This window comes from Cimex lectularius, unplaced genomic scaffold, assembly GCF_000648675.2.
Source record: "Cimex lectularius strain Harlan isolate CLEC.00 unplaced genomic scaffold, Clec_2.1 scaffold8, whole genome shotgun sequence".
Classification (NCBI taxonomy): domain Eukaryota; kingdom Metazoa; phylum Arthropoda; class Insecta; order Hemiptera; family Cimicidae; genus Cimex; species Cimex lectularius.
Window position 1 is genome coordinate 803,760 of NW_019392656.1, and position 14,984 is coordinate 818,743.

Here is a 14,984-nt window from a genome sequence, read left to right on the forward strand (position 1 = left end):
AATTTTAAGTAAAAGCATCTTGCAAAGCACAATTCTAAAAAGCAAATAAGAGCAAATAAAAATCACGTTGTTTTTTTTAAATTATTTAACTGAGCCGAATAAAAGTTCTTTTAAAGCATCATCACTAAAAGAATCAAAAAAAGTGTTTTCGTTTTGAATCTCACTTACGCCAGGGCTTAGAATTTTAATCAGATCACCATCTATGCTTTCAAATGGATCTAAACCTGAATCCCGTTCAGATGGAACGCTTAAAATCTTTTCTTGTGCTATTTTGTGCTGAATTGTCGAATCTGCTGGCTTTGGCAATCTTTCCGTTTCATTCTCCAAAACTACAACTGGGCTATTGTCGTTTAAAGACATCTCATCTTTAGTATTTATAAAATGAGCTGTTTTACTTATTTTTTCCTTTGATTTTTCTATATATGTGGTCGTATTATTGTTTAAAAAGGCGATTTCCTCATTTTCTATGTGCGAATTGGCCTCGTTCACAACAAAATCAGATGTGCTGTCAATTTTTGGACTCTCCTGGAGATCAGAAGTAGATACGACAACGTTAATACTGTAACCTCCGTTTTCGCCTTCTTGCTCCTGAAATATACATGTTTTAAAATATGTCTAATGTTAATTGATTATCCAAGTAACAACCTTGTTTAAAGCCGCTTGCAGCCTATGAACTAGATAGCCTTCAGACCTCACAACGACGCCTGGAGGTTCTGCCATACATTTATGAGTCCTTTGGCTTATCTGTAAATTTATTCAATTTAAATTCAGTTGATATGTCGATTAATTAAATTTATTACCTTATATCTAAAACATTTATTACATGCTGTACATTTGTACGGCATTACACCAGTATGAATTCTTCTGTGTACTAAATATGACACTCTTTGCCTAAAAGCTTTACCTGAAATTTAGAAAAGTGTAATTATGATTTTAATAAGTCTAAACAGGTGTCCATGTAATTACAACAAATATATTTTATGGTGTTATTTATTTTTTTAAAAAACACAAGAATATGCAATGGTTACTCACTCAAATTAAACACAAACGTTAAGTTACTTCTTCAATTGTGTTAATGCATAGAAGAAACTTCAAAAAAAATCTTGTTAGCTTAAAACCTAGCAAAAAGGAAAATAATTATAGACAAAATGCTCCAAGCGACAGCAATTTTTCTTTAAGAAGGGAGTACCGCATGTTTCGCATGTAAACGGCTTCTCTCCGCTATGTATCCTTTCGTGGTTATGGAGCGTAGACAACTCTTTGAAAAGCCTTCCGCACTTGGAACAGCAATAAGGCTTGTCGTTCGTATGATACAGCAGGTGTTTGTGGTACGACTGCTGGAATGTAAACGACTTGTTGCAGATCTGGCAAGTGTACGGCATTTCACCTGGAATTAGGGCAAGTCAGCAACGAATTTGGGATTTGAAGACTTCACATATTACCTGTGTGTAGCCTCCTGTGTTTTTTTAAGAAATACTTTGTCGTGAATTTCTTTGAACAGATTGAACACTGCCATTGTTTCTCATCATGGACTTTTAAATGTTGCAATAGATGTACTTGCTTTAAATTAAAATGAAAATCATAATTGAAAAGAAAATATCTTGAAGAATCTCTAATGTCTATATCATTTTTGGGTTTTATTGCTCACCTTCTTGAAAAATTTTCCACATATGTTACATGAATGTTCAGGTTTTTTCTGCCCATTTTCAACACCACCTATGATATTTTTAAATATTAAAATTAAGTTAGATTCACACTTTACTAAAATACTTACTAAAACCACCTGCATGCGCTACTCTGTTGTGAATCATGAGACTACTTCGTAGGCTAAATGTTCTTGGACAGTGAGGGCAAACCAACATCTTTCTCTTGCTCCCATCGTTTTCTTCTTTTTTGTGTACAAGCTGTTTGTGCATAGCGAGAATCGTTTTGTTCGGGAATGTGTAAGTACATGTATCGCAGGTGAATGTATTGTTTTCACTTTGTAATTCATCTTTTGGGCGTTCATTGTTTACTCCTGTTTCTTCTAATCCTGTCTAAATTCCAAAAATGTAGAATATTTCAATATTTAAAAAGTAATTATGGGTATATTTACCTCCAAAGCGTAATCTCCACCGGTTGAAAAATCTCCTTTTGTTAATAATTCCTTGCAAGATTCAAATTCTCTTTCGTTACTATTGCTTACAACATTGTCAGGGACTGAAGCAACACTCGGTGTGGAAGGCCATGAATTTATCGATTCTCCGCCAGAACGATAGAACATTTGATCTGGACTTTTATCTGTTTCATCATGGTCAAACAACTCAGAGAACTTTCTTTTACTGGTCTCCTTGGACGCTAACGTCGACTCAGAGATGTTTGTGTTCGTTATAAAATTCCTAGCGTTGATCGTAACATTTTTGAAGTTGAGGGCATCGTTTGCTTTAAGAGACACCAACTGACTGTTCTCAGATCGTATGCAGAATATTGAAGAAGACGTCTGTTCCGAATCGTCCTTCACCAATTCGACTAAATTTCTATCAGCCGCTGTTTCCAAATCGGCGCTGTTGTCAGCTTTCTGCACCTGGCGGACTGCAGAATGGCTAAAAAGGTGTATGGTGAATTTATCTAAGCCAGAAATCACTTGACTGCATATAGGGCAGCATAACATCCTAGAAGCGACATCTAAAAGAGCTGAACAAAGGGAATCAGATGTGTTGAAGCCAGGACGGCAGCATAATGGGCAGGTCACCATTGGTAGGGTCATGGCTAACCTAAAATTAAAATATGAAAATTATGCTATCAATTTTATTTGCAATAAAATGTAATATAAAAATACAAAATAAAATATAATATTATATAATAAACTATATATTATTTATTTGATATTTAAACTAAATGAAAAAATTAAAAAATCGATTAAAAAGAAACAAGAATTCCTGTTTGGAAATAAGTCAGTTAATCAAATATCAAGAAACAAAGGATTTACCAACATAAAAACATAGATTTTGTATATAAGTGTACATTTAGAATTATGTAAAACCTTTGTTGTATATTTTTTATTTTTTTAAACTAGGGGTGTTGATTAGTTAAGATTAATACCCTAACAAGTCAATACTTATCTAAATAAATTATTCAATTTTGAATATTTTGATTTTGGTAGTTTTTCTATCGTGAAAGAAAATTGACCAAATAAAAGATTTTCCTTTAAAAAGTGTCAAATATCAGGATATGGAGTGATGGAAAAATCTAAAAATAAATTATTGGAACAACCTCAATAAATAAAAACCAACAAATGCAACAACAAAAAAAACACATTTAAACTAGTATTATCTAACTCTTATTAATAAGAATTTACCTGAAAAAAAACTGTCTGGCCTTCAATAAAGATCTAAACTTATGTCTTCATTAATTGACCAATTCGAGTCCATTCGAGCCAAATTGGATGTGGATTTTATTTTGTAACGTTCGGATCGGGTAAAATGACAATAAATTATTGATTAATTTTAAACCAGACCCGATGAAATAAATATTTATCGGCGTACGACCTTATTTAAACCAAAATAACTATTTGTAGTAGGGTCAGTAACATAAGACCCAACCTTCCTTTCCTATCAGCATTGTTTACATGTAATTCGCCAGGCAGGCCCAACCTTCCAACCACTCAGATCAATTTTGACGTCAAGAAATTTTTTAAAATTCATTTAAGGGTCAAAACCCATTTCTTAAAAACAGAATACAAAAGTAAAGGAGTAAAATATATATTCAATACAACGATTATAAATAACACAATATTAACAAAGAATGAATATACACCAAAAAGATATAGATGAAAAAGACAATAAACTTCTTATTTTTATTTTATTTTATTTATTTACAGTCCAAACAGGCCAGGTACCCAAGCGTAGGACAGTCAAGCAAGACAACAAAACAATCATTACAATATAAACTATTAAAAAAGGATATAAAAATAAAAATAACAGCAAAGAAGTGCCAACACTTTTAACAAAAAATCAATATTATAAATTGATTAATAAATAGCACAACAAAAGTAATAAATAAACCCTCAAATACATTTTGAAGTTTGTTCAATATTTTTTATTAAAGATTTGAAGGGTTGAGGAGAAGGGGTCCGCACTGATAGTGAATTTATTTAAATAATGCGCAGCTATGGAGATTCTTATAAATAAAACAGCACAAAGATTTAATGAAACACCCTTTATACATATAATGACTAGGAATTATACAAACTAATAATACATATAAGTGATGTAATAAAGTATTACACCCACCTACATAGAACAAAACATATTTGTTTAATGTTATAGTTCTTACCATTTCGAATAGTGTTCAGTTGTTCGGTCACAACATCAGAAAATGTTAAGTAATTCAATAGAAAAAATACAGCAACGATTTATTCACACTATGTGCTTTAGAATTACTAGTACATTCTTGGACATACCTTGTCAAATTACAGAATCCACAGAAGTGCAACCACTAAACACCAAGACGACAAACCAGTGACCTGGTATTTACTTACAAGCTCTTAAATAATATGATTGACTGTCTACTAATTAATTATTCACTAAATTTTAATGTCCACAATGTAATACCAGGCAAAAAATAATATTTACAAAATGTAATTACAATACAGATTATTTAAAATTGTCTGATACCTAGACTCATGGAAACGTGTGATAAACTTCATTAAATTATGACCTTTCCTTAAGTTAATTTAAATATTTTTTGAATAATATGGATTATGAAAATTGCGTTTGATTTGTTTATTTATTTCTGTTGTTATGTATTCTTATTATTACATTTTTTTTTTTTTGCTTGGTCATTTCAGCCCCGAGCGCATACGAAATATTACAGCACACATTCAATACTCATTCACACATACATTGCATTCATCCTATTTGGTAGATGGAGTACTCATTATTCCTCCATCGTCCTGCTTACAATAACAAACTAATCGATGGGGTACTTTCATAAATATTCTGCCATGTCACGTACACAGTTCGAGGGGCTATTTCCCCATCAGCCCCTCTCCATTCACTCTAATAAATACTCTCACAAAACACAGAAACACAAAGCACATATTTTGAGGGCTATATGCAATTTAAAAAAACCACAATTCCCCTAAAAAGCAGAACAGGGGACTCTGATACTCACTACCATGTCTGAGAACTCTTAAATCCGGTAGCATACCTACACACTCTCTGTATGGAGCCAAGGCATGTCAGGCCTCTATTATGCGTGCCACATCAAGCAACCTTTCTCTGCATAAGGGGTACCTGCGTGACATTACATTATTATTCTTATTATTATATAGTGTTATTTCTTTCTCACTTCTTTTACATTCTTATACATATGTGTATTCTGACAAATTACTTACAATTGTTTATTTGGGTTGTTTTTTAATATTTGCATACTTTTAATTATCTTTATGTGTATGTTATTTATATTTCAATTATTCATTATTACATTATGGATAGTTTAGCCTCTTATAGAACTGTGTAGAGATTAGTAACCGTTAATCAATAATTATTCAGATATTGTGAGATGCGGTCTGGCCGATATCTGAATAATTACTCTTATAGAACTTGTGACTAGGTATATAAATAAATAAATAAATGAATAAATAAAATTGTTATGCTTTAAGTAATTGTCATTTTAATGAGAAAACAGAAGTATTAAATAAATCAACACTGTTGCTTATTAATTAAGGTTTTTAGTTGAGATAAAAAACTCAATGGCACGAGCGGGATTCGAACCCACGATCTTCGGCTTGATACGCAGCTGCTCGGACACCAACTTCCCATCTCAACCGCACCTTTTGAATTTTCCCTCCTTTTTGCCATTTTTCAACGATAGCTCAAATGGTAGAGCAGCGGCATATCAAGCCGAAGATCATGGGTTCGAATCCCGCTCGTGCCAATGACTTTTTTATCTCAACTAAAAACCTTAATTAATTGTAATATATTAATTCAATAAGTGGTCAAGCGGACCACGAAATTAGTGAACTGTTGCTTATGTTGTTACAGTCTATCATGCATTGCACTGGGGAGTGTAGTGAAAAATTTGTCCCTTTATATTCAATAAAAAATATTTTCTGATTTCTGAGTACATTTCTTAATTTTCTGAATTTATTTTGAATGGACCCAGCAAGAAGAATTTTTGGAACTATAGATACTTCGGATAATGAAGCCAAGCATTTTATACGAGTGATTTTTGATTTCTTAAAAAAGTAGCTTAAAAATAAAATGACTATCAAAGATGATGCCAAGATCCAAAATGATCTATTTGTTAAATCTAATCAATAATAAATTCTATATGAGATCAAATCATATGGTGATGTGAATCATGAATCCAAATGATCTGAAATGACCAAACTTCATTAAAACGTGTGGTGATTAGTGACCGTTAATCGATATTTATTTAGAAATCGTGAGATGCAGTCTGGTGTGATGTAGGTTTCAGAAAAACATTTTCTTTATCGTGCCAACGTTTCGATCTTTATTGAGATCATCTTCAGGGCCTGGGATTTACAAACATTGTTTACATATTACAATTACATTTTGGATGTAGAAAAGTAATTGTAAATTGTATAAATTCACTTTTCCACATCCAAAATGTAATTGTAATATGTAAACAATGTTTGTAAATCCCAGGCCCTGAAGATGATCTCAATAAAGATCGAAACGTTGGCACGATAAAGAAAATGATTTTCTGAAACCTACATCACATCAGACCGCATCTCATGATTTCTAAATAAACTTCATTAAAACATAGGCCTCAATCAAATTTGCTTTTTCATCAACGTGTTATGAACAGTTATCAGGCCAAGAAAATTTAACAAAACCCATTTGAGAATGAACGTTAGGTTTCTTTCCTAGGAGGAAGATTTAAATTGATGTATTATTAAATTCATAATTATTATTTGGCTTGATTTTAGTACCAATAGTTATCTATGCTACAGATTCTAAATTTGTGAGTCATTCACAAAAACAAAAATAAAAATGCTTATAAATTATTTTGAATCACGTTAATTTAATTAGCCAAAGGTAGTGGGTTCGAATCCCATCATCTCAACCAAGACCTTAGATAAAAAGTATAATTAATAGGGCCAATTATGACTGCTAAACTATATGGATTAATATATTAATTTAATTACTTTGAAAAGATAGTTCTTTCTCACATTTTGTTGTTTTCTATGATCCGAATTTCGAGCATTAAACGCTCATCATTAGAGTGAAGGAGTTATAAACACATCCCTCAACTTGAATTGTAAGAGTCTGTCACTAGAGTCAGGATGTCTAATAGTCTATTCTTAAAATTCATGACAAGAGAGGTGTTTGTAACACCTTCAACCTGATGATGAGTGTTTTAATACTTGAAATCTGGATTGTTGAAACCAACAAACTGTAAGAACTATCCACAGCCACTGGCAATGTTGGGACTGAGTTGGTCTTCTAGAAAAATTGAGATCACTTATAAAAAACTTAAATATGTCAATGGGTAGACATATTTAAGATTGTTTTACCCTGATGATGACATTAAAATAAGTCAAAAGCTCGGCAGTAACTAACGAACTTTACTTTCTTCTTTTAAACCATTCTACCAGAGGGTTGAGGAGAACTATTTTTTAAATTAGTTGAACAATTTAACTATCTCACCCCACCTTTATCATTTCAGTTAATTTAATTTATGTATGGCTATAGATAGAACTTCAATCATCAACCGTCAAACAACTTCATAAGAGGTTGACATATGAACACTTTTGAACCAAAGTCATATGTGTCCTTGATATAAATGCTTTGTGCTAGATGCAAAAATGCTTCATTGCATGTTTTATTGCACATGCGTTTTTGTTTTTATCCTGTGTTCTTATTCTAATGCTTGTTATTTTAGAAAAATAATTAATCAACCAATTAAGTTTAATTACTTAATAGTTTAGAATCATATTATGATGTATATGCCAATGAACGAGCTATTTCAGCCATACTGTCATTTGTTAAAAAATAAATAAATAAGAATAGTTGAACATAAAATTTGACCATAAATTGTTAGAAACATAGTGCTGTTTATTTCAAGTTTAGATTTCTTGTAAATAGTGAAAAAAAATCAAAAGCTCCCAGCAGTCAGTTTATATTTCAAAACAAAACAGGCCATTTCGATTTTGTGGCTGTGGTCAGCTCCACCACCACATGAACTGTACAATACCAAACTCGCCGTCGGAAGAGAAAAATACAAACTTGACAAAAAAATATATCATCCTAGAAAAATGATCATTCTCACTCGATTAAGAGTAGGGCATGCAAGGTTGACACGTAATCCTTTTGGGGCAAAGCCGTATTTGTCCCCAAAGTAGATGCTTTATGCTAGATGCAAAAATTCTTTATTGCAGATGCGTTTTTGTTTTTATTCCTGTGTTCTTTATATTCTAATGCTTGTTATTTTCGAAAAATAATTAGTCAATCAATTAAGTTTAATTACATAATATGTTTAGAATCATATTATATATGTATATGTATATGAACAAGCTATTTCAATCATACTGTCATTCGTTAAAAAATAAATAAAATAAGAATAGTTGGGTAAATAATTTGACCATAAATTGTTAGAAACATATTGCTGTTTCAAGTTTAGCTTTCTTGTAAATAGTGAGAAAAAAATTAAAAGCTCCCAGCAGTTAGTTTATATTTCAAAACAAAACAGGTCATTTTGATTTTTGTGGCTGTGGTCAGCTCCACCGCCACACGAACTGAACAATACCAAGCTCAACTTCGGTAGAAAAAAAAAATCGACTGATCGTTTCTCAAGTTGTTTACGAGTCGAGCACCAAGTCCGGAAGAGGCTGTTGTCAGGCAGGATTCCATCGCCTTGCCTGACAACACCTGACCGGTGACCGCCCTTCGTCGGACAGGTAGCTGGCCCAGCTTTGGCCAACCGTCGCCAGTGGCGTCTGCCTTGAATTTCATTTCGGTTCTGTTGTTCTCGAAATGTGTGATTAGGACATTAGGTAGATAGTTACGAACACTGCTCTTCGCTCAGGTCGATTCGTCAAGTCTCGCTTTGACCAGTATCACAAGTCCGAGTCTGACTTCTCGTCCGAGCGATCCGACTCAACCGTTTAGCCCTTTGCGTACTTTTCGACCAGTTATCTCTTTTTTTCCCCTCGGTTTTGAAAAAAAAAATGAGCTTGGCTCCTCTATAAGCTAATTAAAAACCAAGGTGAGGAAGAGATTAAAACAAACACACACACATACACTCGTACAAAAAAAGAAGACTATAGAATAGGAACAATGGCGAGTTGTTGGGTTGTATAGTGAAGTTTACGACATTCCCAGAGTTGCATATAAGAAAATCTCAGGTAAGGCTCAAACAACTTCTTACTCTGTTAAGCACTTAACTTTAACCTTTCTCAACCGTATCTCATTGATCTTAATAAGGTAAAGATAACGTAGCTCTTTATTTAATATTTTCCCTTTTTTTTTGTTTTAAACCATTGTCCTTGTTTTCAAGCCTTTATTCCATTGTATTTATAGACCTTTCAGCATGATATTCGTGCATCCTGCAACTATTTCCAAACCTTTTTTTCAGTTCTTAACATTAAGCCTTTTAAATACTTTATCTATTTACTTGTTTTATTTAAATTTGCATCATAACAGGAATTTAAAAAGGAAGCAAGACAAACTCAACAAACGGATCTTTAGGTAGTAAAAATTTTGTTTAACTCACGACTAAAAAGTAATAATTGATGAATTAAAACAAATTAATATTTCAAACTTTAATCAGGCCTGAAATAAAATCTTTCTGTAATATGTAACAATTTATAAACTTTCACACAAAGACAAAAGCTTAAAACTTATCGACAAAGGAATTTTTCTAAAAGTTATTTTTTGGCCTTGTATGTATTGAATTAATATTAAAATCAAACCTATAAGTTTTTAGCTAATGAAACAAGCTTAATACTCATCAACAATTTGATCTAATTGATTTTTTTTTCTTGCCTCATGGCAGAAAATGTCTCCATTATGAACTAAGATATTTAATGTTTCAATCTTAGAGAAAGAACTTTGATCAACTGTTTTCTGCTAAAATAATCTACCCTTGTAATTCATAAATTTTCTATCAAACAAAAAAAGCACAATATTCATCATTCAAGCTAGATGATCTTTTGGCCGTGGTAGTAATTTTTGCCTCATGGCAGGAAATTTCTCTACTTTGAACTAAAAAATTTAATTTCTATCAGGTGAACTACATGAATTCCTATAGGATATAATCCAATGTATGTCATAATAATGTATAAATTTTCAGCCATTGAAGCAAGCCTGAAACTTATAAATTCACATAACATTGGGTAATAATAGTTTTTCTCCCCATCAGGGTTTAAAACGTGTCACTTGGGAACTCAAAATTGAAAAAGCCATGCTTAAAACTTAACAATATACGGCTGTAAAAGTTGTTTTTGATATCTTGCATGAAAATGTTGCAATGATAAACAACAAAATTGACTATTTTAATTTCAATTGGACCCAAATTCAGTTCTATACTATAGCAATTTATAAATTTTTAACCGATAAAAGTTATTTTTTAGCCTCATAGGTAAAATTAATGAATTAATGTTAAGATCAAATCTCTTAATTTTTTATCAAAACTCTCAATACTTACCAACATATTGATCTTATTGAATGTTTTTGTTACCTTATGGCAAAAATGTCTATTGTGAATTAAGAAATATATTCAATCTCAGTTAGGAATGAACTTCATCAACTGCTTTCTGCTACAATAATCGACGATTCATGAATTTTCTGCAAAGAAACAAGCACAAACTTCATCAGTAAGTTGTCTTTTGGCTGTGATTGTTATATTTGCCTCATGGCAGGAAATTTCTCTACTTTGATCTAAGAAATTTAATTCTTATCAGAGGAACTCCATGAATTCCTGTAGGACATAATCCAATCTAGGTCTAAATAATTTATAAATTTCCAGATTGAAGTAAGCCTGAAACTTATCAATAGACATAATTTTGGACAATAATAGTTACTTTGTGTCAGGGTTTAAAATATTTCACTAGGGAAATCAAAATTGTCAAAACAAGCAACATGTATCGATTTTTAGGCTGTAAAAGTATGTTTTTTTTGGTGTCATGGGTTAAAATGACTGAATGATAAGCTAAAAAATTTGCTTTTTCTATCTTCATTTGAACCACAATCAATTCTATACTATAGTAATTTATCTATTTATTAATGATTATTTGGCGATCGTGAGATGCGTTCGGGTGTGACGTAGGTTTAGAAAAACATTTTCTTTATCGTGCCAATGTTTTGATCTTTATTGAGATTATCCTCAGGGCCTGGGATTTATAAACATTGTTTAAATTAGACAGTTACATGTAGGATGTGAAAAAATGAATTTATACAATGAACAATTTATACAAAGAAATTTTAGACTCAATCAAAGCATACTCATTTGTACACTTTCTCTACTTTGATTGAGTCTAAAATTTCTGTATAAAAAAAATTCGTTGTATAAATTCATTTTTTCACATCCTACATGTGTTTGTACAATTTAAACAATGTTTATTAATCCCAGGCCCTGAAGATGATCTAAAAAAAAGATTGAAATGTTGGGACGATAAAGAAAATATTTTTCTAAACCTATGATACACCAGACCTCATCTCACGATCTCTAAATAATCATTAATTAATGCCACTAAACACCACATATACCTATTTATTAATTTTTAGCCGAGGAAACAAGATTAAAACAGCTAATGTTTGGTGTTGTTATTCCATAAAAGTTATTTTGGCAAATTTTATTTTTAGTTATTTTTAGACCCACAGCAAGGATATTTTTTTAGTTTCTATGGCTTAGTCATCCAGTATAATTTACAAAATAAAAAAATAATTAAATTTATCATGACCGAAATCAAATTTTCATGGGGCATTTGAGGAACAAGCTTAAAATCTGTAATGTAATATAACTTTTGATTTTGTTTTACATATCAACTGAAAACTGCAGTTTTTCACATCATTAGTCATACCATTTAATTAACGAAACTAAATTTTGTAAACATTATTTGTACGGATCAATATCATAGTTTCATATTCAGGGGTCAATGAACCATGTGGAATACCTTTAGACCAAAATAGTTACTATTCATTTTTAACAAAGGAAATGAGCTTAAAATTGATCAAAATGGGGATTTTGAGCTGTATTAGTTGTTTTTGAGCTTTAGATTGAAAATGTATACTGAACAACCAAGAACTTTGACCTTTGGACATCAATGATCATTAAGTTTAACACAATTTTTCTTTTTTTAATTGTTTTTAGTGCTGTCACTCATTGCCATAGAACATCTATTAATAAATTCTGGGGAATGAAATCTATGAATCCTCTAGACCACAATTAAATTTCTACTATAATGATTGAAAAAAGTTATAAACACTGTTCATTTTTGTTGTCTTATCTGTAGCCATCCAGTCGAATAACGATTTTTTTTTTGCACTTACTGTGAGTAGGAACTACCTTTTTAAAAAGATTGAACAACACACTCACTCCACCATTTATTATTTCCACCATTAAAATTATCTAGACTATAATCTCTACTGCTGTAATTTATTATTATTGAAGGAAAAAAATCTTAAAATAGTTAGCAAAAACATTTTCAGATAATAAAATGTAAGTTTGTTGAGGATGGCCGTGGGTTTATAATTCTTTGGAGTTTAATTGGGATCAGTCCGGAGTGAAGTGGAGAAGAAAACCAAAACAATTCCCTTCATATCCTGACGTTTTAAGATTTTATTGACTCTTCTGAGGTACTTCTACATGTGTTTTTCCCCCCAAGTGGATTGTTTTGGTTTTTTTTCTCCACGTCACTCTTGACTGTTCTCTATAATACTCCAAAGAATTATATAAAATATCTTAAAATTGTTCAAACTTAAAAATCATTAACAATAATTTTAGGCTACAAAAGTTATATATGCCTCTATGCCTCATATCTTACTGAGTAATTAAGAAATTTGAACTTTTGTTGTCATTAAATTATGTAAAATATATTAAAAAAATCAATGTCATTAGATTTGAATAAGTGAAGATCAATATATTTTAGTAATTTGTACATTTTCACCCATAGTTAAAAATGCCTAAAACACATTAGTAGCTTGTAGAATTAATAAAAGATATGGTTGAATAATTATTCCTCCAAAGTAACAATCATCATCTGTCTATCATTAAAGAAATATGAAAAAGAAAATATAATAATTCTTGCGCTTGTCAGTGTGTGCATGTTTGTTTTTGAATTGTTGAACAAATTTGAATTAACTGAAGTTGATTTGATCTCTTAGTATAAATTTATCTTTCTGAAATGTTTCAACTTAAGTCTTTCTCGTCTTAAGTTTTAAAATTAGTTATTTGCACATATTTCAAATATTCAAATTCAAATCGTTCATAGGTTCAATGGATAATTTTGTGAAACAAACTACTAATAATAATTTAAAAATAACAAACCTGAAAATAACATTAAATTGACCATTAAAGGGAAAGGTGTTATTTTTTATCCCCTTGGCTAAAAATGTCTCATTGAGGCACAATGAAACTTGATCTTTTAATACCTATAGCCTTACAGTCAAATTGACCTAAAAAACAAATAATTTTTATACTATTTTTTTTTATTTTGTATGTTTGTGTTGTCATAGAATAAGGTAAACTTTAAATTTGCCTATGTGTTAATTGTGTCACACGAATGTTCTCCGTGTGTAAGAAAAGAGTGAATGTGTGATATTTGTTTGATTTACAAGATATGATAAAACGACGATTCACCGTTGAGATTACAAGGCAGTTGTCATGTAACGACCACGACTTATAGAAGGAGTATGCAAGGAAAATCTTTTGCGTAGAATGGAACTTTTCAAAGTAGAACAAATTTTCCAGCTCCTTTGATCTTATAACAAATACTTTTAATTCGCAATTATAACAATATTCTTTAATTTAATCCACTTCTTAATAAAATGCTCAGCAGTCTTAAATCATGCAATACTGGTCACTAAATTAAAAATATTCAAAATAAAACTAGGAACAATTTTTTCATCTGAATATTATTCGAGTCCGTTTTAGATTAACAGAAGAGAAAAAATTGTTGATTTCACCTTGTTTTACAAGATAATTATAATTTTCTCATTTGATGCAATATCACTTGAATAGTCAAATGAACAAGTTTTTAAACAAACTCAAGTCAACAAAAATAAAACGTTTTGATCTTTAATTATTAAAGATCAATTTAAAAACAGTCAATTTCTCTTTTCTTTTTTTTCTAGAATATTAGTCAGCTAGTATTTATAGGTTCTTTTTCAGAGTGAGATAGCTTTTGTAACGCACGCTTGTAAAACAATTTCCTTCTCCCCTGTAAACTTTTAAAACAGAAAAAATAAAAACCAATTAATATTATTATTTTTAATTCTTGGCTTATAATTTATCCAACTTGAAAACTGGTTGTCATCTGAGATGAGTCATAATGATTCAACGCTTAAAATAAAAGGAAAAATAGCATGTCAAAATGTAAAGCAAATGAGTTTTTTTGTTAATTGGTTATTTAATTATTATCAAAATAATTACAGAAATGGAAACAATTTTAAATTTTCAGCCGGCCCGCATATCATATTTTTGTACAATTATCACTTTTTTATCATTTATGTAGGTCACCAATGTTTCAGTTCATTTCATGATCGTAATTTAATTAATCGTAGGTACCATTCAACATAAAAGAACTTACTTTGGTGTGAGAAATTGCCATTTAATTTAAAGTAAAGAAACAATTATATAAAAAAATGTGTTACAAAGTATAGTGTTTCCTTGGTTTTTTAAAGTGGAAAGATATTCATTAATTTTTGTTTATCATATAATTTAAAAAGTTAAACAATAAGGGCTGATCTATCCAAATGACCCATATTAAAAACAAAAAACCGGCTTTTTGAATACATAATCTTTACTTGAAATTT

The 14,984-nt window shown here is 30.8% G+C and overlaps 2 protein-coding genes across 2 annotated transcripts in view; one reads left to right on the plus strand and one right to left on the minus strand.

The window, feature by feature from the left end:
• Window positions 1-79: 79 nt before the first annotated feature.
• Window positions 80-3,585, minus strand: LOC106669746 (zinc finger protein 211). Its single transcript, XM_014399434.2, has 9 exons — window positions 3,338-3,585; window positions 2,096-2,753; window positions 1,775-2,036; window positions 1,649-1,716; window positions 1,443-1,560; window positions 1,190-1,387; window positions 801-904; window positions 646-744; window positions 80-588 (listed from the first exon to the last, which is right to left on the minus strand). Exons 2-9 carry the CDS (start codon window positions 2,744-2,746, stop codon window positions 82-84), a joined length of 2,007 nt encoding a protein of 668 aa, XP_014254920.1. The 5' UTR covers window positions 2,747-2,753; window positions 3,338-3,585; the 3' UTR covers window positions 80-81.
• Window positions 3,586-8,867: 5,282 nt separating this feature from the next.
• The window catches only part of LOC106669653 (E3 ubiquitin-protein ligase TRIP12), a 34,519-nt gene continuing 28,402 nt past the window's right edge, over window positions 8,868-14,984 (plus strand). The window contains exon 1 of the mRNA XM_014399269.2: window positions 8,868-9,355. The gene's annotated coding sequence lies outside the window, so the exon portion shown is untranslated. The remainder of the gene's footprint in view (window positions 9,356-14,984) is intronic.

Excerpts from the sequence above, each read along its gene's own strand:
- LOC106669746 (XM_014399434.2), bottom strand. The coding sequence starts at position 2,746 with ATGACCCTACCAATGGTGACCTGCCCATTATGCTGCCGTCCTGGCTTC. Across the intron at positions 2,037-2,095 it reads GTGGAGATTACGCTTTGGAG|ACAGGATTAGAAGAAACAGG; the intron begins GTAAATATACCC and ends TTTGGAATTTAG. Across the intron at positions 1,561-1,648 it reads GTGGAAAATTTTTCAAGAAG|CAAGTACATCTATTGCAACA; the intron begins GTGAGCAATAAA and ends TTTAATTTAAAG.